Consider the following 24,280-nt stretch of genomic DNA (forward strand, 5'->3'; position numbering starts at 1 on the left):
AAAAAGCAGAACTTGCTTTCACCAATCTTACATGTAGTACCTATGTACCAACAAAACACAATGTAATAAATGCAGTTGTTCATACAGAGGTCAGGAACAAGGAGAAAGGATGTCCTTGGTTCTAAAGTGGGTCCATGTGGCCAAATCAGGCTTGATTTGTTTTTCAACACTGATATACTCTCTTTTGAGGATTTTCTTAAATTCACTCATTTGGCAGGATTTCTTCAGCTATGGATTCTGTGACTCTAGTTCACCCCGTGTGGCTGCTAAACTAGATAGAACATCATCTGATCAAGAGATCAGTGAGGTCTCAGATGGTGGTCTGAATGTTTTATTAGTTTGCTTTGAATATTCCAGAATGTATGATCTGAACCTAGTTCAGAGTATGTGATCATTGTCAGATGGGTGAAAATCAGAATAAAATAAAGCTAAGCAGAAGGGCTGGGCAGTGGCAGCCTGAGGCTAATAACTCAAGGTAAATGCCAGCATCAGCTTTTACAATGAAGTCGAGTATCAAGGGATCCTCCAATTTCTCAAGCATTTTATGTATAATAGCTCAGAGTTGTCCAATTATTCCTCCACCACATGCAGGATTACACTTTAAAGGAGCTTTAATTAATTAAGGATAATCCAGGTTGTGGTAGTCGTTTTTCTCAGCACTGTAATAAAATGCCTGGCTCTCAGTTTTGGAGGTCCTAGTCTTTGATCATTTGTCTCTACTGCTTTGAGCCTGGAGCAAGGCAGCACATCATGGTGGAGCTCGTAACAGAGTAAAATCACTCACCTCACAGCCAGGAAGCAAAAGAAGGGAAGAGGAGGAGTTGGATTCTCACAGTCCCCTTCAGGGGCAGATCTCCAACAATCTAAGGACCTCAATTCCTAAAGACTCCACCATTTCCCAGCAGCACCACCCTTGGGGGTCACCTTTAACATATGGGGAACTATTCTAGTCCAGCTTTTTCACTGCTGACCAAAATACCTGACGAGAATAATTTTAAAGGAGGAAAAGTTTATTTGGGGGCTCATGGTTTCAGAGGTCTCACCATAGAGAGCTGACTCCAATCCTTGGGGCGTGAGGTAAAGAAGAATATCAAGGAGAAAGAGTGTGGTAGAGGAAAGTGTCTCAGAACATGGCCAGCAGGAAGCAGAGTGTTTCCCTCACCATGAATAAAATATGAACCCTAAGTACATGTCCCCAGTGACCTACCTCCCCCAGTCATACCCTACTCACCTACAGTTTTCACTCATTTAATCCTTATCTGCAGATTAATGCACTGATTAGGTTAAGGTTCTTATAACCCAATCATTTCACCTACAGACATTCTTGCATTGTCTCACATGTGAGCTTTTGGGGGACATCTAATATCTAAACCATAATAGGAACATTCAAGATCCAAACTGTAGTACAGGTACTCAGAAAGAGGGGTTGCTCCTCTGTTTGAATATCTGAGAAAGTTTATCCCTGAGCCCCTATCCAGTGGAAATTTTTGGCTTTAACTATAAGGGTGTTGCTTGGCCCTGTTGGAAGATCAAAAAAGAGATAGCTTTTTTGGTTTTTTTAATAACCTAATTTTCAAGAACCTTCTGGAGTAGGATCAAGGGTTATTAGACCTCTCATTAAGTTTTATATAAACCAACTTTTTTGTTTAAAAGAGTTTACAGAGTATTCTTCACAAATTGTTATAATTTTAAAGGAATTTGATTAACTTTAGAAAGGATTTTTTTTTAATATATAACAAACACTGAATGAAATTAAATGTATAGTGCAGCTGAAGGAGGCACACCCAATTGGCTCTTTATCTCAAAAACAGTTTTTAAATATTTACTTCAGAAACAAATATTCTTGTGTGTTAATTAGCTCCCCTAATGACTCATAAATATTTTTTTAACTATCATCACTGTGTCCATCAACTACCCCAAGTTAAAACTTGAAAACAGCTCATCTATAAGGACAAATTTGTATTTTACCTATGGTTTGGATTTGCTGTTCAGGTAATATTAGAAGAGATTAGACTTCCTTCTCCCCCTCGGGACTGAGAGTAACTTCAGAGTTTTCTCTTCAATATCTAGGTGCACACTATACTCCAGGCACTCTTAAGGGCTGTCCCAGAATACTCCTTGCAGCTGTTTTCCCCAGAGCTGTTACAACAAGCTTTCACTTTTGTGGGAATGACTTGATTTATATCCCAACTTTTATTTCAAAACAGAGGAAAGCATTTTAATTTCAAAGCTTTTGTGTGTTATCATGCTCCTAATTTTGGTCAGCTCATTTTGAGTTTTGAACTCCTACACTTTAATTTTTTGATACAAGGCTATTTATAAATCATCTGTTAAGTATGAATCAAATAGACTAAATTATCTAGAACAACATGAGTTGGATGGGGACTCGGCATTATAAGTGTTATCTACCCTTAGCATGTAGTATCAAGAGAGTTGGAAAGACAGAAATTAGGTGCTTCTGTCAAGGCTAACCCCTCCCCACACACACCACACACACACACACACACACACACACACACACACACACACACACACACACAGCTAGATTAAGGAGTTAAGAACAGAACCACCTATCAAGAACAGAAGGAACAAATATGGCGGCACCCAGATGAGAGTCATATCCACAAGATGACTATAGAAGATGTCTTTATCATGGGTAGAACTATTAACAAATCTCTAAACTCTTCAGTGACATATGACAAAGATAAGTGATTATCTGAACATGCCTGGGCAGAATATAGAAATGAATATATATAGAATAAAGTAATGAAATATATATAAATAAAATACAGTAATGAAAGTAGCATGGAAGAAAAAGTTTGGTCTAGGATTAGAATGTCTAGTTACTGTGACAGGGCTTACTGAAAGTCAGATATATGTTTTTCTCGAGGTAAAAAACAACCACCACCATGGAAACTATCCCAATCTGGCCAACACAGTCACCAAACCATCTCATGCCTTCTACCCTACTCCCCAGCTCCTGCCCCCACTTCCTTTTACCTGCAGGACATCTTTAAAAACTACTTTTGTTGTTATACTCATGGTAGTTAAATGCTTTCAGGTTCATCAAATCACTTACCAGCCTTTGGACCTTGAGTGGTTAAAGAAAGGAAACATGGCCTGAGAGTGAGAATATAATTTGAGAGGTTGGCTGTCTGAGACTCTATAGTGCATATTATTTCTTGATAGGACACTGCAGTTAAGTTTCAGGAAAGCAAGTTTTCATTAATTTCCATTCTCCCTTAGTGATAAGAGCTATTTGCCTTTGGGGGATCTTATTTGTTTGGCAGTTTCTTTAAAGACATTTAGAAAACATTTGAGGCTATGTGCTCTCTATTTCCCTGTTAATGGGTCATGAATTTTTACAGGGATGTTTGAATCATGGCTCATTTACCTCCAGATTGTACAAGGGTTAGTGAAGTAAGTGCTTGGAAACCTTATGTGGGGATGTTTTATTTCCAGGGCAAAATACATAATCCTTTCCAGTTTTCCAGTGGTGCTATATTCCTCATTTAAAGAATATTCAGGAATTTTTTAATGACAACTGGGATCACTAGCAAGCCACAGCACTTTTTTTTCCCCTTTTAATAAGTTTCCCCTGTGAATCTTGCACTTGTCAGTCAAGAGAGTTGCATGGCTAATTATCCTGTTGACAGTAAATAAATTGGTTAAAGTGAAAAATTTTATCAAAATGTCCCTAGAGTCTAGTGAAACAATGCTCACACAATATCTGTAAGGCTAGTGACCTGGGGCAGAGGCAAAGTGTGGGAGAATAGAATGAATTAAGAAAACTTGCTTGGGTGGAGTTCAGAATTATAATTCTCACCATTATTAGTTGATATATGGATGACTAGGGACCTTGAACCAAGAAGTTTGATGACTTAACTTTTATATTTTCACACAGCCTATATCTTTGTAAGTGATTACAGTTCAAATGAACTGGAAGTTCTCTGATCAGCTTAGCTCTGATTTCCAAAAATTGAATGACTGTCTTTTACCAATTCATTGCTCTTATTTTAGAGTAGGCAAGATGGTGCCAGATTGCTTTTGCATGTTATTTATACAAATGATGTATTATAACCATGAGCCTGTATATGTTCCTTCCATATAGCTGTATAAGTGTTGAATTTCACATTATTGGACTTTTTCTGCGTACACTGAACTGTGTGTCACTCTTAGGGGATATCCTATCGCTCTTCATCTGTAACGGACTCTGCTCTCACTGTGGAGGCTTTGGACAAAAAAGTTGCAGAATTTGATACTGTGGAAGATCTGCTCAAGCACTTTAATCCAGAGTCATGGCAAGACGATCTTGAGAATTTGTATTTGGACACTCCTCATTATCGAGGCAGGTCATACCATGAACGGAAATCAAAAGGTAAGAAACAGAGGCTTGGGGGTTCTTTCTAAGGGGGATAGAAGTGTTAACAATAAGTGAGAATTAGTGATGTGACATTTAATTCATTTTAAACACATGATTGCAGTCAATCCATTATCACACATATGTTTCACAGCATTTTCAAATGAAGTTCTGTATTATGCTCAAATTGTATTTGTATATGACTAAAACTGGTTTGATTCAAAGATCTGTAATAGTTTGGAGTCCTTATGAAAAACATTTAGGCTTCTTGCTTCTTGATAAATAAGGCATTACTAGCCCTGATTTTACAATTGAGGCAACCAGAGTCAGGGGAAGCAAATAACTTGTCAAGGTTGCATGGCTAGTTAAAGTGAGCATCCTGGTCTCTTCCCTACTTGGCTGTGCTTCTGCAATAACGTACTGTGCCCTTCTGTCAGAGATGAGGGTTGGCATTATCCAGAACTGTCGTCATTGGCAGGGGAGTAACCTGTTAAAACCCTGGCCAAAACTCAGTTGGAAGATTTTTAACTTTATGCATGTGATATATGTGGGGTCCAGTCCATACGTTTTTATTTATTTATTTATTTATTTTTAGTCAAGATCTGCTATGTACTTAGTACCAAGGTAGTTCACATACATGAAAGGTAAATGTCCCAAGTGAAAGGAAAAGAAGGCATGGGATAGTTTGGAGGAGCATATGTTCAATGGGAAGTTTCAGCAAAATAGAATGAAGAGAAAAGAGAGAGGAACATTCAGACAGAGAAAACATCATGAGTAAAAACAATAATACTAGAACTCTAAAAATAAATGTCTAAGTGATATGATCTTAGGAAAAGAATGTTTATTTGAATGTATTACTCAAATTAATATAGAAAAGACATTAATGACCTCTGGCTGAATAAAACTCTAATTTCTAGTCTGTTCTATCTTTGCTTTATTTGATAAGATTTGTTATTAAAATTTAAACTAGCGAGTCTCACAAGGCTGGCTTGCATCATTAGATGTGAAGATGTTTAGCTAAGATATGGCTTATTTCCCATACTTTGTAATATCAAGGGTACTTTTAAGAACTGAACCTGGGTTGCTTTAACATAACCAATAAGAACATTTGAGCCAATATGACCAGTAAACTCCTGCCAGGGCTTTCTGTTCATAACTTAGGTCATAAATCCTTTATACTTAAAATCCACAGTTAAAGGGGACAAAAGAGACACAGGGGCCCTGGTGTTATGGAGATATGCCAGGTGCAGATCACTGTGACCCTCAAAATGAACCTCCTCAGAGCTCAGATTGGATTCAATTCAAAGCAAAAATTGCTTCTCTGTAAGGCGTGGTGTATTGGGGCCTCTACTAGGTCAACTTGAAGAAAGGAAAATATTCTCGTGTTTTGAAAACCCCAGGAAAAATATTTAAAATGTTATTGGACAGCCATGCACGGTGGCACATGCCTGTAATCTCAGTGGCTCAGGAGGCTGAGGCAGGAGGATTTGAGAGTTCAAAGCCAGCCTCAACATCTTACCAAGGCCTTAAGCAACTCAGTGAGACCCCCATCTCTAAATAAAATGCAAAAAGGCTGAGAGGAGCTGAGGCTGTAGCTCAGTGGAACAGCATTTGCCTAGCACATGTAAGGCACTAGGGTTAAGCCTTAGCGCCACATAAAAATAAAAAATAAAATAAAAGCATTCTGTCCATATACAACTGCCGGGTTTTGCAACTAAAAGGCTCAGGGGTCACTCCAGTTAAACTGGGCTAACTGGGCTGCACGAAATAACCACAAAGACACACAAATACCTTTTTCTTTGGGGTCGCTGTGACGGCTCCTCTGACCTTAAGGGTCCACAGAAAGAGAGAGAGAGGGAGAGCATGCGCTGACCCCTTTGATTGAGGGAAGCTATTCAAATGAGGCAAGGGGTCAGGTTTCAGGGGGCTGAGTATCTTCATGATGTCCACTGTCAGCAAGTTGACTGACACCTGGGTAGGCCACACCCAAGGGCACAGTAAAAGAAGGGGACGCACACAAGTCACTTCCATGGAAGATTCTATCCTAAACAGGGCAAGGGGTTATATTACAAAGGAACAGGTGAGCATAGCTCCACCCATGGGGCTGTAGCAAGACACACCCATGCACAAGACACTGACCACATTTCTGTGACTGAACGCCTCAGCACCCAGCCGGGGAGTGTGACCCAGTCACGTGTAAGGTTGGTCTCCCACATACAACTACAAAAAAAAAAAAAAAATTTTAAAGGGCTGAGGATGTGGCTCAATGGTTAAGCACCTCTAGGTTCAATCTCCAGTATCCAAAAAAAAAAAAAAATGGTTATTCAACAATAATGAGATCCAACTCTTTCTTCAAGCATCTTAACCACTGCATTTTCTTGAGGAAACTCTCCTTATCTCTCCTGTCTTTCTGATGCTCCTCTACCCTTCCCAGAGAGTTAGGAGCTCTTGGGACACACCACCCTGTATATCCTACTGCTGCATTGTTATTCTACCTTTGCATTTTCTCTAAGGGAATATGTGATCCCAGGACCTCCTATGGGTCTTTACTCTGACTGAATACTTCAACCATATAATGAACACTAAAGAGATACAGATGCCTGCTCACCTCAGGCACAAGAACTCACACTCTCTGGGAGTTGGGGCAGGAATATTAATTCTATTTATAAATATGTTGAGGCATCCAGTATTAAGAGACTCGGTATTTTAGAAATTAATAGCTTAAATTTATATATATATAAATATATACACACACACACACACACACACACATATATATATATATATATATATATATAAAATGTATGTGTGTGTATGTATGTGTGTATATACATATATATACATATATATAATATACAAATATATATATATATATATATATATATATATATATATATATATATATTGTGTGTGTGTGTGAGAGAGAGAGAGACAGAGAGACAGAGACAAGAGACAGTAGGTATCAAACCAGGACCTTGTTCAGGCCAAACTAGTGCTCCACCACTGAACTCTACCATTAACCCATTGTATTTCTAAAGTTTACAGGAATCCAACCCCATAGGCCAAGGAGTGTAGTTTCATTAAGAATGCCTTTGGTTATTGAAATAACCTTGTAAGAACATTCAAGGTGACATTTGACTTGATGTTTGTGATAGAGTAAATATCATCTCTTTCCCCAGTTGGCTTAGGTTTCACTTCTTAATCATTTGTTTAAAATGCCCTGAAGGCAGATTTGTACCATTTCATTTAACCCTGCCAAGTTTCTGCATTTGTATAAATGTGCTGATTTGTTTATCATTCTTCTAATGATGAACCACCTGTGTATGTCACAAAAGCGAAGCCAGGTTTAATATTTCAGCTGGTCTTTTCTGCTTTTAGAACTTAAAAATACAAACTTTATGGCTTGTGTCCTAATATTTGAAGAAGGGAACAGTGAATAAAGTGAAACAGAAAAACAGCTATGAATAATGGGAACCCATCAGATGTCTCCAAACCTTCCCTACTGTCAATATCACGGCTTAATGATGTCGTGCAGAAACACGCTTGTCATTTATTAATCTGGTGAGCATTTTTTATTTTGATTTGCCCAGACAGATCAAAACTGTCATTTTTTTTTCATAATTCTAAAGAGCAGGATTCTAAGACACTTGAATGTGAATATATAAAACACACCATGAAATAAGGTCACATTGGGTAAAGAACTTGCACAATGAACCAGAAAGAGTTAATGTTTTGAAATTAAATTTTGTATTTTGCTTCTGGCTTTTCCCTTGATAGAAGAGAGCATTAAAGATAGGTTTTAGTTCTCTTTGAGAGTTGAAAATGAGAAGCAAGAGGAGAGTTTGGGGAGGAGAGAGAAAACAATGTTAAGCTAGAAATTTGATGCATAAGGTCTACTTTATAAAATTCTCAAGTAACAGATAAGCTTAAACTTGACTATAAAACCTTCTGGACTTAAGATAATATAACAAGTTAATATATCCAGCTTTCAGTTTCCTAGGGGGTAATGGAGGGAAGGGTAGCAAATGTAATTGCAATCTCTAGATAACTGAGTTGCAAAACCCAATTTTTGCCAATAATTTCAACCTACTGCTTTAACATCAAAGATGCTCAAAAGTTTAAAAAAAATCCTTTTTGAAGTTCAAGTTTCATTTACTTTTTCTAATGGGTATGCTAATGAGTATAGCAAATTTGCACAAAATTAGGTAAAATTATATGGATGTTCTTTCTAGAAGCTGCATAATTACCACCTAAGCCATGGCATGAGCCCTGTAGTTCGAACTGAAGCTAAACTATGATTCACTTAGAAGCTCTACCTATGAACTTGGGGGAGGTGTATATTTCATCAAGCTCATTGCAAAAATTTCAATGTTTCTAAATTAAGAAGTAATCAACCCTGAGCTTTACTAGAGTGGACAGTAACTGGGAGGTGATTTATGTAGATAACAGTGTGAAACCTATTCCTTTGCTTATTCCAGAACTTGGCTTTCTAGAATGGAAAGTGTGTTTGCCATTGAAAATCCAACACACAATGGCAAGGGGGGAGCAAGTTTAGAGGTAGTGATTAAAATATGAACCAAATCGTTATTAGTGACATGCATTATTTCTCAAATAATTTTCATTTTTAGGTACAGTGCTAAAATTGATGTACACCACTCTTTTAAAAAAGACAATATTTTAATATTAAGTGTAGTAGACTTCTAGATATTCAATTAATAACAATGAATGAGGTTTGAGATGTATGAATTTTGCACTCTAAATGGTTAGATGTTTCCAGTTACTAACCCATTTCTGAGGATCTAATACCAATTCTGCTATTTTTCATATGACAGTTTGGTCTAAGATCTAAAACATTTGACTCTAATTTGCAAATTATTTATAAGTAAATAACAATAACTGACATAAGAAGCTGAGGAATAAGTGACATAAATATGTTTCATATCAAGATATGATTTAAATTGCTTCTGAATTCTTTTAGGTCAGAATACTTAAAAAAAAAAGAAGAAAGAAAATCATGTACTGTTGTTTCTTTTTCTTGCCATTGCATGATTACCACATGAATACAATTTTGCTTTTTCAAAATGATTTAGAATATAGAAAATCATTTCAAAATATATTAAGGCATATATATGTTTTAGAAATTGGGTGCTTGGGGCTGGAGTTGTGGATCAGTGGTAGAGTGCTCACCTAGTGCAGGTAGCCTTACTGAGTTCGATCCTCAGCACCACATAGAAATAAATAAATAAAAATAAAGGCATTGTGTCCACCTACAAATAAAAAGATATTGGGGGAAAAAAGAAAGAAATTAAGTGCTTATAACTTTCTCTTCTTATTTGATACATGCGTGAAAACTTTCAAAAAGCCCTTGACTGATACCAGTTATGAACTGGCTAAATCAGCCAGCACTCTGTAGCTGCCTCTCTTTAAATTAAACAGGCAGAGGTATTGGGGACACCAAACCACAGTGGATTTATATTTCTAATTTTTATTATTGAAATAGGGTTAGTTTCATGGGGTTTCTTGAACCCATGTGTTATGCATCAAGTTTTAGGATTATTAGAATTGTTTACATAAATAGAGCAAAAAAAAAAAAAAGAAGAATGTTGTGGTGCAAAGATCATGGACCTGAAAGTCAAGCAAACTTGTAATAAAATTCTAACGCAAATCCTAAAATAGAAGCTTTGTAGAAGTCACAGACCTCCTTTGTTTTCTGCATTTTTAAAAATGGCTATAATCATCAACACTTTACAAAATTGTGTTAGAAGTAGATAATAACAGAATATCTCACACTTAATGGGACCTTGATAAATGACAGCTACTATTATTATTATTTGCTTGCAAAGCTCTGCAGAGAACCAAGATATTTCTCTGAACTCCTCTGCTCTCTTCTGTTTAAGGCTCTAAAATAATCATCAGTAATCTGGGGAACCTCATACATTGTATCCAAATTTTGACATTTTAAAGTATCTGCATAATCAGTACACTCATTAAAAGTTTACAAAATTATTGCCAAGCACTAAACTTTTCTGGGATATTATTTATACAGAAACTTTCTGGCATCAGTTTTTCCCCTTATACTTTAGCCAGTATTTATGACCCATATGATTTTTAAGTATCTAGATTCCCCACTCACTCAGTGTCCAAGTAAACATTAATAAAACCCTCTTGTTCTTATGATGTTGCATGTGCCTAGGAAGGCACACTCTCACAATATTTGAAGAAAATCTCACCAAAGGTATAAGGACATTTCCCTTCTATTCTGAGTGTCTCCTCTCTTTTCTCCTTGATGAGGTTGTTGTCCATCTTTGGGGCTATCCTAACCCAACATTTCATCAGAGTTCTCCTTCCCATCTAGGCACATCTATGTCCACATATAGATTGATGGGAAATATCACTTGGCAGAGGGAAGACGTAGGTCACTTTTAGTGTGTGGGAGAACAGCGGTTCTTATTAAAAGTGAATGTGTGTGCCTTGTGTTTTCTGTAACCAGGTTTTCTGTGAAGCCTGGGGATACCAGTATAAAATCCTTTTGCTCTGTGACCCACTGGAGTAAAGGACACTGCCCTGGTCCTACAGTGCACACACATGCAAGAACTGCTGGGGTTGAGAAATCTGGCTCAAGTATCTTTACATGCAAAGAACAGTGTTAAGTTCCATGAAATTTACATGAACACACATATCATCACCTTGTGATGTAAATCAAGGTGGCCATGACCTTCCTTCCCTTGATCATCACCAACTGCAAAATAGGTGATGATTCTGTTCTTAATCTGACTTCATCTGTTTTACTCACTGTAACAATAACATTGGGTACCTCCTGAGAGCTAGGATTTGGACCTGTGCTTAAATTTCTTGACAGGAAAGTACTATCATTCTCATTTTATGTAGTAAAAGAAATAAATTCAGAAAGGTTCTGTGGCATCTTGGGAGTAGAGAGCCATTGCATGAACCTGGCCTGATTAGCTGCAAAGCCCATGTTGTGTGGAACTCCATGGTGTCTAAAACTTAGATATTCACAGTCTTTAAGGAGAGAAAAAGGGATCTACAGACTTCCTTGACTCTTTATCATCTTCTAACTTTTTTCCTCATTTTTCATTTCATAGATGTGTTACATACATCTCTCCAGTTCATGAGTTCCTAGGGTTCCCCAAATCTCTACAAGATGGTGTCAACTGGGCTGGGGTTGCAGCTCAGCAGTAGAGGGCTCACCTAGCATTTTGAAGCACCGTGTTCGATCCTCAGCACCACATATAAATAAATAAAATAAAGGTACATATATTAAGAAAAAGATGGTTTCAACTTCATGCTTAATGTCTTCAGATATTCATTTAGTCATCCACGCATTTTCTAGTACATATTTATTGAATGTTTACTATACGACCATTGACTTTAGGCTGTAAAATGGGAATAGTAATATTGAAGATATTTGTGAAATATTTATGAAATTTATTGTATTTTATGATTTTAAATTTAAAATATCCTGATGTTCCTTCATTAGAAAGTATAAACTATTCTTTCCAGATTTATTTGCTCTACCAAATTGAGGTCGAAATGTGAAAACAATTTTCACAATTATGTCTGATTTATAGACGAGGGAATCTGAAAATCACAGTGAGATTGTAAAATCCATAAAGATGAACAGACTCCTCCTGGGGAATTTATGAACCTTGAAAAAGGTGGAGAGCCCCTGCTTGTGTGTCATAAAAGTACAATTATTCATATATTCCTCTCACCTCCCACCCCCACACCAAGCTTCATAAATCTAGTGTTGTGACATCAAAGTGAAGTGTTTTGCACTTTGCATAACATATTGTGGTGCTAGTTCCCATTTGGTGAAGGTCATGTTCCTTAGAACCTTGAGCTAGGTATCTGAGAGCCAGCCTTTTGGGCACCAGGCTCTACCCCTCTGTGCACTGCTTGTAGATCCCAATGGTCTTGGTGCCCTCATCTTTGTGCATCACGGTTGCTCCTTGGTAGAGCTGATTCTAGAATCTTAGTTTTTCAACCTTAGCCTAACACCTTTCCACTACACCCCACTCCAAATTAGGTTAGAGAAAAGAGCCATTCAACATACAAGATGATACTGTACAGGGTCCTTAAAAGATAGTTCGAATAGTTTCTTCCTTTCTTGATGACTATAAAAATTAAATTTTAAAAAAATGGTTTGTTGGATTCATTTGTAAAGAATACCTATTGTTTACAAAGAAATCTGGCACAACAATGATGTCATTTTCCCTTTGGCAGTAACCTGCTCCTAAATGTTGAAACCACGTGATTTTAGAAAAAATGAGCTTAAATGAGTTGCATTTGGACCTTCTGGTGGGGGCCAACCACTTGGAGAGGAGGGGTAAAAGATGGTGAAGTCCACTTGGGAACCTTACAGAGAGAAGATGTGCACAAATTTTTTTCTTAATTTTCCAAAGGTTTAAGTTCCTCAACTTTAAGAGTGATGATGGTATACAGTTCATAGCATTTCTGTGGATTTCACACATTCATATGTGAAGAGCTTTTCAGGGATCCTGCACTAGCTATCTAATGGCCAGCATCAAAAAGACCAGGCTGACTCTCCCTTCTTCCACTCCTAAACCCTCATCTATTAGAAACTGATCAAGGGTGTGCTTTCACATCTCCACACAGTGCTCCTAGCTCGGAATTCTTACTGCAACCCAAAGAATCCCTGTGACTGGGAAGCACCTTGAGGCCATGGCTGCAGAAGGAAGGGTGCTCCTTAGTGCACTGTGCAGTGTCCATCCTAGAAGAGCATATCTAGAAGAAGACTTTGGAGACAGTGGAACCTTCTTAGTCTTTCTGGAAGATTGCTGATACACAGCTCCCCCGCCCCCCAAAAATATCCAAAACAAAACTTATTTTGAGGATCCATGAAAAAGCAAGACTCAAATTCAAGAGAAGAGCAACAGAGGTATTAAGACATTCTTTATACCTGGGTGAAACAAGGAAGATAGGTGAAATTAATAGGATTTTCAATTAAATTTGGTATATCCTTGCTACTCTGTAATGTTCAACCATGTTCAACCACACAGATTGAAGCAGAAATGGAAAGGGCAATCCTTCTTCCTGGATTTGTACCACTTGCCCTGCCTCCCTCCAAGAATGTGCACACCAGAAGCCTCCCTCTGACAGGAGCGCCAGAAGCCTTAATTGCTGCTCAGCCTCCTCTGGCTCCCTGCTGTGCCATGCTGCTTAATCAGTCTTCTTTGACTGGAAACTCAATATCCCCTACAGAAAGCCTGCAATCATGCTTTGAAGTTATTTGCATCCAGTCAGAAGCACCTTTTAGTTCTAGTTCTAAATTGAGTTCCTAGGTGGTTTCAATCCCCTAAGAAGTAGGGCAGCTGAATTCTATAGCAGTCACAGGAGGCCACAGTCCTTAGTCACATCAGTGAATTGATGCATAAAACTGACAGCACTGTAAATCTCTTCATGCAGGTAAGAAACACAGTAACCAGCGCTGGGCATTACATTCTACAATGTGAGGAGTTTGATTTTTAGGGGAATAAGGCACATGTGCCTTATCCTTATTGGTAAGGGCACCTTGGGATTTGGCTAAATTCCTAGAGGAGAGGCATGCTAGAATTTGGCTTGGATCTCCTGGAGCCAAGGATGTAGCCACTCACTGCCCCAATTCCAGTTCAACATCCTACAGCAAAGCCAGATGTTTGCATAGTGATGCGGTCTTCTTCTTTCAAGCAGTGGGTTTCCTATGACCCCACCTCTGCTCTGCTTGGTGTGAAAGAGCATATGGAGAAATAGGAAGAAAGGATTTAATTTCAATTTTATCATTTATTATTCACCTTGGTTAAATAGCACCCACCTCGAAAGGGTGGGGACCACATTAAAAGTAGATTAATGGGTAAGGCACCCAGCAGGGAACTGAACTAAAGTAGAAACTCAGTTCTGATTCTTCCCTCTTGTCCTTCTCTGCCTTCACATGCATCAAGATCCCTTCGTGCTAATTGCACCTCTTTACTCCTCCCTGTTAGACAAACATTTTCATTATCACAGCCAACAGATTTGGCCCTCTGCACCAGCCCTGTCCACAAGCCCAGTATTGCACAGGCCAGCAACAGTATTTATCTCAAGGTGACACTTGTAATGGATGATTGCTGCACTTCTTAATCCATTTATGTAATCCTTCCTGCTTTGCTTGCAGTTATTTCCAGGGCTTTAGCAGCAATAAAATGGTTCCTTTCCCAAGACAGAGTTCATTCAATTTAAATCTGGATTGATTATAGCTAAACTTATGACATGTCTTTACAAAAAAAGAAAAAAAAACAGCAATAAATTATGCACAGTGATTATTTAGCATTTATTCAGTCCCCACAGTGTCCTGGACTCAGCATATATCAGTTGGAGAAAAATCCATGCCCTTGAGAATCGAAGCACAGTTGCACATTTGAAAAGCACATGGGGCAGGACATCAATCCAGCTGCCATTTAATTTCCTATTCAAGGGGTCTTCTAGCCATATGGTTGGTCTCTTTCTTATTCTCAGGGAAATTTGCTGACTATATGGAGTTCATGGACTCAGCCTACCATGTACCTTCATGTCCTTCAATCCCTTGGATGCATTCTACTGACCACATCCTAGGTTTCTGACCTCTGGCCCCAAAGTCACCTCCTTGCTGCTCCTCAAGCAGTTTTGGTTAAGACTAAGGTACTTTCCGGGGCTAGATCCAGGGTCAGCATGATGAAACCTGCCTAGCATATGTGGTCTTCTTCCTGTGGCAGGGAAGTGGTGGTGGAACCTGTGCAGACAAAAGGGCTTCCTTCCAACCGCATCCTTGTGAGAAGACACCTGTGTATGTGCGCACCAGACAGAGGATTTGAATGGCAAACAATGGATGGTGGGATAGATTTGAGAACACCACTTAAAATACACTTTATGGGACACAACAACAAATTTAATTCAAGCAAAGATTTATAACTTAGATTTGAAAGTTTCGAATGACACTGTTAATTCATTGTAGTCCCATCAACCACAGTCCTTGATAATCATTTGCATGAAGTCATCACCAAATGAGAGAAAGAGGGAGAAATGATTTGATTTTTTTTAAATGTCAGCCATATTTTAAAAGGAAAAAAAATGAGGGTAGAGGCAATCAAATAACTCAAGATGAATGAAAAAAGGCTGGTATTAAATGAGTACCAGACACACTCTGTATTCACCCCTTCAAATGTTTACATATTATAGATGAGGAAACAGAGGTCTGAGTCAATAAATAACTTTCCCACTAAAAGGAGGCACAACTGTGATAAAGCTGTCTGTCATTTTCCTGCAGAGCTCAGGCACTCCCACCATGGAGGACTGCCATCGAGGACACAGGGCACAGACATGCATCATGCCCACAACAGAAGACCATCTCCTTTAACATTTTGGTTAACTTTGGAGTTAAAATAAAACTAAAACCTTTTCTCTCCTCATGCTTCCTTGTAGAAACTTCATTGCCAGATACGTATGTTGGAGTGATTGTCCCTAATATGTCATTGATATAATTAAAATTGTATTTGAGTAATGACTTTGAGTCAGGATTTATTTAGAAGCAAGAAGCAATTTATTTGTGTTTCTTGAAGATAAAGGCAATTATTTTAAATTGCCAACTATTACATTTTCTTTCCTCAGAACTCTTTTTTTTTTTTGCATACAAAAAGCTACCAGAAAATTTGAGCCCAGATACAGACTTTTGCAGGTTTCGTATTGTTTTGTTTTTGTAGTTATTTTTGAAGGGCAGATAGGATCAAAAGACAAATAGTTCTTCTACCTGAGGAGCCCTGCAATTGAGAAGCCAAGGACAGATTTAATCCCTCAGTTTGGGTTGTCTTTTGCACAACCTTCCCACTCTATTCCCAAAACACATGCTGATCATTTGTGCTTATGAGTGTGTGTTTGCTCACACAGTGTGTGCATTTGCCCACAGTTGACCTGGACAGGCTCAACGATGATGTCAAGCGTTACAGTTGCACTCCCAGGAATTACTCAGTCAATTTAAGACAGGAGCTGCAGTTGACCAACGCGGTCTTCTTTCCACGTTGCCTCCTCGTGCAGCGCTGTGGAGGAAATTGTGGCTGTGGAACTGCCAACTCGAAGTCCTGCAGGTGCAATTCAGGGAAAACTGTGAAAAAGTATCATGAGGTATGTCACTCGCCAGTTTCTTGTTCTGATGCTACATTGAATTCTTTTCTAACTACATCAGCTCTGTAACCTTGGGGCAAATGGAAGACAGTGCTGCTGAATGTGGTTGTTCAGGTAATTCACTCACATGAGGGAACCCAGCCACCAGGATGATTAGGAGCTGAAATTCTACCCCAGCTAGTCTTGCAAGCCAGTATCCTGGCGAAAGGCTAATCTATTCTGAAAAAAGGGACTTTGTTTTCTAATTTTCAAAATGTACCATGTGGTCAGTAATAGCCTTGTTAGAATATATAATCAAATGTATGGTACAATAATTTCACAGCTTAGCTGGACTCCTTTTAGGAAAGATGATGCAATAAAGATACAGGACAACTGAAAATTTAGGTTGCAGTAAGAAAATGGTAAGGACCAAACTTTAATTATTTACAAAAAGGAAGCGTAACAACAATGGCAAAATATAAATTATCAGAGACCTTTTCATTCTTTAAATATGAAAGTACTTTTTTCTAAAATGCTTATTTTTCTGAAATGCTAAATACTGGTTATCCCTGCCTGGGAATTAGTTCTTGGATCATACAAAAATAAACAAGGAGAAGGAGAGCAATTGAAGGAGAGCAGTAACCTTTAATAATACTGGTAACAAATCTCTATGAGCACTTACAAGGTACGCTTCAGAGCTTGTCCACCATGTTGTAAAGGGGTGCTATTTTGTTCTCCTTATGAGTGGGTAAACCAAGGCCTATGAGGATCAGTAAGTTGACCAGCATAAAATAGTCAGCAAATCATAGAGCCAGGATATGAACCCCCAGCAACTGGTTCCAGAATCTGTGTTCTTTTTTTTTTTATTAATTCTTAGTTTTAAAGTATATTCCATTTTGATTAAATTATACAAGCACAGAATATTATTCTAATTAGGACCCATTCTGTGGGTGAGCACAATGGTGGGATTCACTTAGGTATTTTTATATGTATACATAGAAAAATTATGTTAGATTTATTCTACTGTCTTTCCTGTTCCTATCTCCTGTTTCTTCCTTTCCTAACCCTTTGTCTAATCTACTGAACTTCTCTTCTTCCTCTCCCTTCCCTCATTTATTGTGGTTTAGCTTCCACATATCAGTTAAAACATTCAACCTTTGTTTTGGGGGGATTGGCTTATTTCACTTAGCATGTTAGTCTCCAAATCCATCCATTTACTGGCAAATGTTATAAAGTCATTCTTTATGACTGAGTAATATTTCATTGTGTATATATACCATTATTTCTTTATTCATTGATCTGTTGATGGGCATCTAGGTTCATTCCTTAGCTTAGCTACTGTGAATTGTGCTGCTATAAACATTGATGTGGCTGTGTCACTATAATACACTGATTTTAAGTCCTTTGGGTATAAACTAAGGAGTGAGATAACTGAGTCAAATGGTGGTTCCATTCCTAGTTTTTTGAGGAATCTCCACACTGCTTTCCATAGTGGTTGCATCAATTTGCAGTCCCACCAGAGATATAGGAATGAGTGTTCCATTTCCCCCACGTCCTTGCCAACATTTTTGTTACTTGTATTCTTGAAAATTGCCATTCTGATTGGTGTTTCTTTGATTTTTATCCTGAAAATAATACAATACTAATAAGAGGTAATTTCTGGGTTGGATGAAAATGACATGTCATAACTGATGTTTATAGCCTAGGAAATGTGGAAGGTCCTGTCACAGTATCCAGGCCCACCGTAGGCAGTGGAAACACTATTTCAGACCCACATAGGACATATTTTCTTAGCCAGAAGAATTGCTTACTCCACCCCACTGATTTCAAAGGAAAACAAAAATGTTCTCATACCTAGAGAATGCCATGGTCTGTATTCATTGTGTTTTATTTTTGTCTGAACTCATGAACTCTAGATTGGCTGTTGCCCTTCACATTTAAAAACCTTAGTTTTGTAATATTTAGTCATACCCCGAGGATAAATGCAGAATGCAACAATCAGGTTAGAGTTAAAATAATCTAGGAAGTGACAAGATCTCTACCTAGTAATAACTGTGAGGAAAAGCATTCAAGTTTAGGGCTTTGATGTATTTGTGGAGTGCTTTATTTTTATCTTGACTCTCTGCTCAGATAAAAGTTTCAGCTTAGTTTTTTTAAATTTCTCATTGTAGAAATGGCAGAGTTAATCATACACCAGAAGGACTCTCACCAGGCCCCCACTCCCCCATCCCCCCTGAAAGTTACCTCTGAAGAAGTCTGAAGAGCCCTGTTACCCTCCTCCTCTTAGCTCCTTTCTCTACTGCACACAATAACGGTCACCTATAAGTTTCTGTTCACAGTTAATATCTAGAGGGGGAAACCTCTGATCTCTTTGTCATGAGTGAGTCTACAATGTTGGCATCCTTTTGAAAGTACACTCGAAAGCATCTCTTTAAAATGTGTCCTAATATCTTCACTTCCAGGACCACAGAGCTCTATATAAATTCACTCTGCCAAGTGCTAGCAAAAAGACAAAACAGCATCAATCACTCAGTCAGCAGCTGCATACCTGGAACAAACACTGTCATATTTCCCCTTGACTCCTAAAATACCCTTGGAATGTGTCACAGTTATCACCATCAAGTGCCCTGCAGAAAGCAGCAGAAAGCTTACTCCATTTCCAGAAATGGGGGTTTGCTTGAGCTTCGTCTCATTAAGGGAAAATTCTAGTCCATTTCTCTATTAGTTCTCTTTCTTTATTCTTGCCTCTGAGAAATGAAAATGCAGTTTCCCCAGCTCATGGTTGCAACTGATGAGATGTGAAATGAGTTTCTATGAGAGATGACACCCTTAAGGGAATAATGAGAACTTGTCACAGAGCAAGCCTATGTGATTCTCCACAAATACTTCAATGCTCAACATTAAGGAATTAAAATATGCAAAATTAGAACACTCTTCATGAAACTGATATCATGGCCCAGGTCACATTTCTTTTCTTGTGGGGGTTTGAACAGTGTGCACTACCGTACAATATTATCTCCTCTCAAAAGTTTGTGGGCTCCCTGTGGAGTACTTTTCCTCCATTCTAACAGTTGTTCTATGCCTCCTGGAATGTCTAGGAGTAAGGATGGGAAACCATCTTTCCTTCTATTCATTCTGGGCTCATGGCTGAGAACACTATAACAAAAAGCAGACTGATAAGAGAAAAGTATGTAAATTTATTTAATATAAGTGTTCAAGGATGCAGGAAATTTCATAAGGAAATGAAGACCTGAATGGGTATGCTGAAGGGTGGATGGTCGTGGAGAAATGATAGGGTACAAATGCAATCTAGTGGGAATAAATGGGGGGCTTTGCTCAGAGTCCTCGTTTTCCTTTGTCTTCAAAGACAACAGCACTCTTTTCTGTGGCAATAGGGAGAGCTCTTCTCACATGAGGCCTTCTGTCCTGCTTCAGGGCAAAGTCAGAGCCTCCTTCCTCAGAGGAGAAGGACAAGGGGAAGATGAGAGTGGCCTTTAAAACAGCTTTTGCTGATTTGAAAGGTACTTTGGGTAGTGATTTTTATGAAAGGGAGGGTTCAATAAAACATATTGTGTAGACATAAGAGGATCCTATCATTTCAGTTCTCTTCTTCCCTGGATAATACATTTGGAATAGGAACAGGATATCCCGTAGAAATACGGTGGTCTTTTAAATTAATACCTATGGTTTTTCTTTTTCTTTTATTTTATTTTATTTTTTTTATTTTTTATTGATTATTTAAAGCATTACATAGCTCATGATATATCATCTTTCATACATTTGACTCAAATTGTGTTTTGAACTCCCATTTTCACCCCAAATACAGATTGCAGAATCACATCTGTTACATATTCACATTTTTACATAATGTCATATTAGTGACTGTTGTATTCTGCTACCTTTCCTATCCCCTACTATCCCCCCTCCCCTCCCCTCCCCTCCCATCTTCCCTCTCTACCTCCCCTGCTGTTGTTCAATTCTCTCCCTTTTTTTTCCCTCCCCCTTGCCCCTCATGACGTCTTATAATTTTATGTATCATTGAAGGTCTCCTACCATTTCCGTATGCTTTCCCTTCTCTCTCCGTTTCTCTCCCCCCATTCGTCTTTGTTTACTGTAGTCTTTTCCTCATGCTCTTCCTTCCTGTTCTGTTCTTAGTTGCTCTCTTTATATCAAAGCAGACATTTGGCATTTATTTTTTAGGGCTTGGCTAGCTTCGCTTAGCATAATCTGCTCTAATGCCATCCATTTCCCTGCAAATTCTATGATTTTGTCATTTCTTAGTGCTGCATAATACTCCATTGTGTATAGATGCCACATTTTTTTTATCCATTCATCCATTGAGGGGCATCTAGGTTGGTTCCACAGTCTAGCTATTGTGAATTGTGCCGCTATAATCATTGATGCAGCCGTATCCCTATAGTGCACTCTTTTAAGGTCCCCAGGGAATAGTCCGAGAAGTGCGATAGCTGGGTCAAATGGTGGATCCATTCCCAGCTTTCCCAGGAATCTCCATACTGCTTTCCAAATTGGCCTCACCATTTTGCAGCCCCACCAGCAGTGTACAAGTGTACCCTTTTCCCCACATCCCCGCCAACACTTATTGTTGTTTGACTTCATAATGGCTGCCAATCTTACTGGAGTGAGATGGTATCTTAGGGTGGTTTTGATTTGCATTTCTCTGATTGCTAGAGATGGTGAGCATTTTTTCATGTACTTGTTGATTGATTGTATGTCCTCCTCTGAGAAGTGTCTGTTCAGGTCCTTGGCCCATTTGTTGATTGGGTTATTTGTTATCTTATTGTCTAATTTTTTGAGTTCTTTGTACATTCTGGATATTAGGGCTCTATCTGAGGTGTGGGGGGTAAAAATTTGTTCCCAGGATGTAGGCTCTCTATTTACCTCTTTTATTGTTTCTCTTGCTGAGAAAAAACTTTTTAGTTTAAGTAAGTCCCATTTGTTTATTCTTGTTATTAACTCTTGGGCTATGGGTGTCCTATTAAGGAATTTGGAGCCAGACCCCACAATATGTAGATCGTAGCCAACTTTTTCTTCTATCAGACGCAGTGTCTCTGATTTGATATCTAGCTCCCTGATCCATTTTGAGTTAATTTTTGTGGATGGCGAGAGAAAGGGATTCAATTTCAATTTTCCCAGCACCATTTGTTGAAGATGCTATCCTTCCTCCATTGCATGCTTTTAGCCCCTTTATCAAATATAAGATAGTTGTAACTTTGTGGATTAGTCTCTGTGTCCTCTATTCTGTACCATTGGTCCACCTGCCTGTTTTGGTACCAGTACCATGCTGTTTTTGTTACTATTGCTTTGTAGTACAGTTTGACCTCTGGTATCGCTATACCTCCAGATTCACACTTCCTGCTTAGAATTGCTTTTACTATTCTGGGTCTTTTATTTTTCCATATGAATTTCATGATTGCTTTGTCTATTTCTACAAGAAATGCCGTTGGGATTTTGATTGGCATCGCATTAAACCTGTAGAGAACTTTGGGTAATATCGCCATTTTGATGATGTTAGTTCTGCCTATCCATGAACAGGGTACATTTTTCCAACTTCTGAGATCTTCTTCTATCTCTCTCTTTAGGGTTCTGTAGTTTTCATTGTATAAATCTTTCACCTCTTTTGTTAGGTTGATTCCCAAGTATCTTATTTTCTTTGAGGATATTGTGAATGGAGTGGTTTTCCTTATTTCCATTTCAGAGGTTTTGTTGCTGATATACAGGAATGCCTTTGATTTATGCATGTTGATTTTATAACCTGCCACTTTGCTGAATTCATTTATTAACTCTAGCAGCTTCTTTGTATACTCTTTTGGGTCTGTTAAGTACATTATCATGTCATCTGCAAATAGCGATAATTTAATTTCTTATTTTCCTATTTTTATGCCTTTAATTTCTTTTGTCTGTCTAATTGCTCTAGCTAGTACTTCGAGAACTAAATTGAATAGAAGTGGTGATAGAGGGCATCCCTGTCTTGTTCCAGATTTTAGAGGGAATGCCTTCAGTTTTTCTCCGTTTAGGATGATGCTAGCCTGAGGTTTAGCATATATAGCTTTTACAATGTTGAGGTAAGTTCCTGTTATCCCTAGTTTTTCTAGTGTTTTGAACATAAAGGGATGCTGTACTTTGTCAAATGCTTTTTCTGCATCCATCGAGATGATCATATGGTTCTTGTCTTTAAGTCTATTGATGTGGTGAATAGCATTTATTGATTTCCGTATATTGAACCAGCCTTGCATCCCAGGAATGAATCCTACTTGATCATGGTGCACAAGTTTTCTGATATGTTTTTGTATTCGATTCGCCAGAATTTTATTGAGAATTTTTGCATCCAAGTTCATTAGAGATATTGGTCTGTAGTTTTCTTTCTTTGAAGTATCTTTGTCTGGTTTGGGGATCAAAGTGATGTTGGCCTCATAGAATGAATTTGGAAGAGCTCCTTCTTTTTCTATTTCTTGAAATAGCTTGAAAAGTATTGGTATTAATTCTTCTTTGAAGGTTTGTAGAACTCCGCTGTATACCCATCCGGTCCAGGGCTTTTCTTGGTTGGTAGTCTTTTGATGGCTTCTTCTATTTCTTCCTTTGTTATTGGTCTGTTTAAATTGTGTGTTCTTCCTGTCTCAATCTGGGCAAATCATATGCTTTAAGAAATTTATCGATATCTTCACTATCTTCTATTTTATTGGAATATAGGGTTTCAAAATACTTTCTAATTATCTTCTGTATTTCTGTAGTGTCTGTTGTGATATTGCCTTTTTCATCCCATATGTTAGTAATTTGAGTTCTCTCTCTTCTTCTTTTCGTTAGCATGGCTAAGGGCTTGTCTATCTTATTTATTTTTTCAAAGAACCAACTTTTAGTTTTATCAATTTTTTCAATGGTTTCTTTTGTTTCAATTTCGTTGATTTCTGCTCTAATTTTAATTATTTCTTGTCTTCTACTACATTTGCTGTTGTTTTGCTCTTCCTTTTCTAGGTTTTTGAGGTGTTGTGTGAGTTCATTTATTTGTTGGTTTTTTCTTTTTTTGAGGTAAGAACTCCAAGAAATGAATTTCCCTCTTAAAACTGCTTTCATTGTGTCCCATAGATTCCGGTATGTTGTGTCTGTATTATCATTTGACTCTAAGAATTTTTTCATCTCCTCCTCTATGTCTTCTATAACCCATTGATCGTTCAATAACATATTGTTCATTTTCCATGTGATGTAGGATTTTTCCTTCCTTCTTTTATCATTGATTTCCAATTTCATTCCATTATGATCAGATATGGTGCATGGTATTATCTCCACGCCTTTATATTTACTAAGAGTTGCCTTATGGCATAATATATGGTCTATCTTTGAGTAGGATCCATGTGCTGCTGAGAAGAACGTGTATCCACTTGATGATGGTTGATATATTCTATATATGTCGGTTAAGTCTAGGTTATTGATTGTGTTGTTGAGTTCTATAGTTTCTTTATTCAGTTTTTGTCTAGAGGATCTGTCTAATGGCAAGAGCGGTGTGTTGAAGTCACCCATAATTATTGTGTTGTGGTCTATTTGACTCTTGAACTTGAGGAGAGTTTGTTTTATGAACGTTGCAGCTCCATTGTTTGGTGCATACAAATTGATGATTGTTATGTCTTGTTGGTGGATGGTTCCTTTTAACAGTATATAGTGTCCTTCTTTATCCTTCTTGATTAACTTAGGTTTGAAGTTGATTTTATTCGATATGTGTATGGCCACTCCTGCTTGCTTCCAAGGGCCATGTGAGTGGTATGATTTTTCCCAACCTTT

At 38.0% G+C, this 24,280-nt stretch overlaps 1 protein-coding gene across 3 annotated transcripts in view; it reads left to right on the top strand.

Moving 5' to 3' along the window:
* Positions 1 to 24,280, top strand: part of PDGFD (platelet derived growth factor D) — a 229,116-nt gene that overhangs the window by 192,743 nt on the left and 12,093 nt on the right. For 2 of the 3 annotated variants that reach the window (XM_081282693.1, XM_081282692.1), the window contains exons 5-6: positions 4,180 to 4,378; positions 16,296 to 16,510. In XM_081282693.1, coding sequence (XP_081138819.1) covers positions 4,180 to 4,378; positions 16,296 to 16,510 — 414 coding nt within the window. The remainder of the gene's footprint in view (positions 1 to 4,179; positions 4,379 to 16,295; positions 16,511 to 24,280) is intronic. The other variant, XM_081282694.1, reaches the window with a different exon arrangement.

Source organism: Spermophilus citellus (genome assembly GCF_964194105.1).
Source record: "Spermophilus citellus genome assembly, chromosome: 2".
Classification (NCBI taxonomy): domain Eukaryota; kingdom Metazoa; phylum Chordata; class Mammalia; order Rodentia; family Sciuridae; genus Spermophilus; species Spermophilus citellus.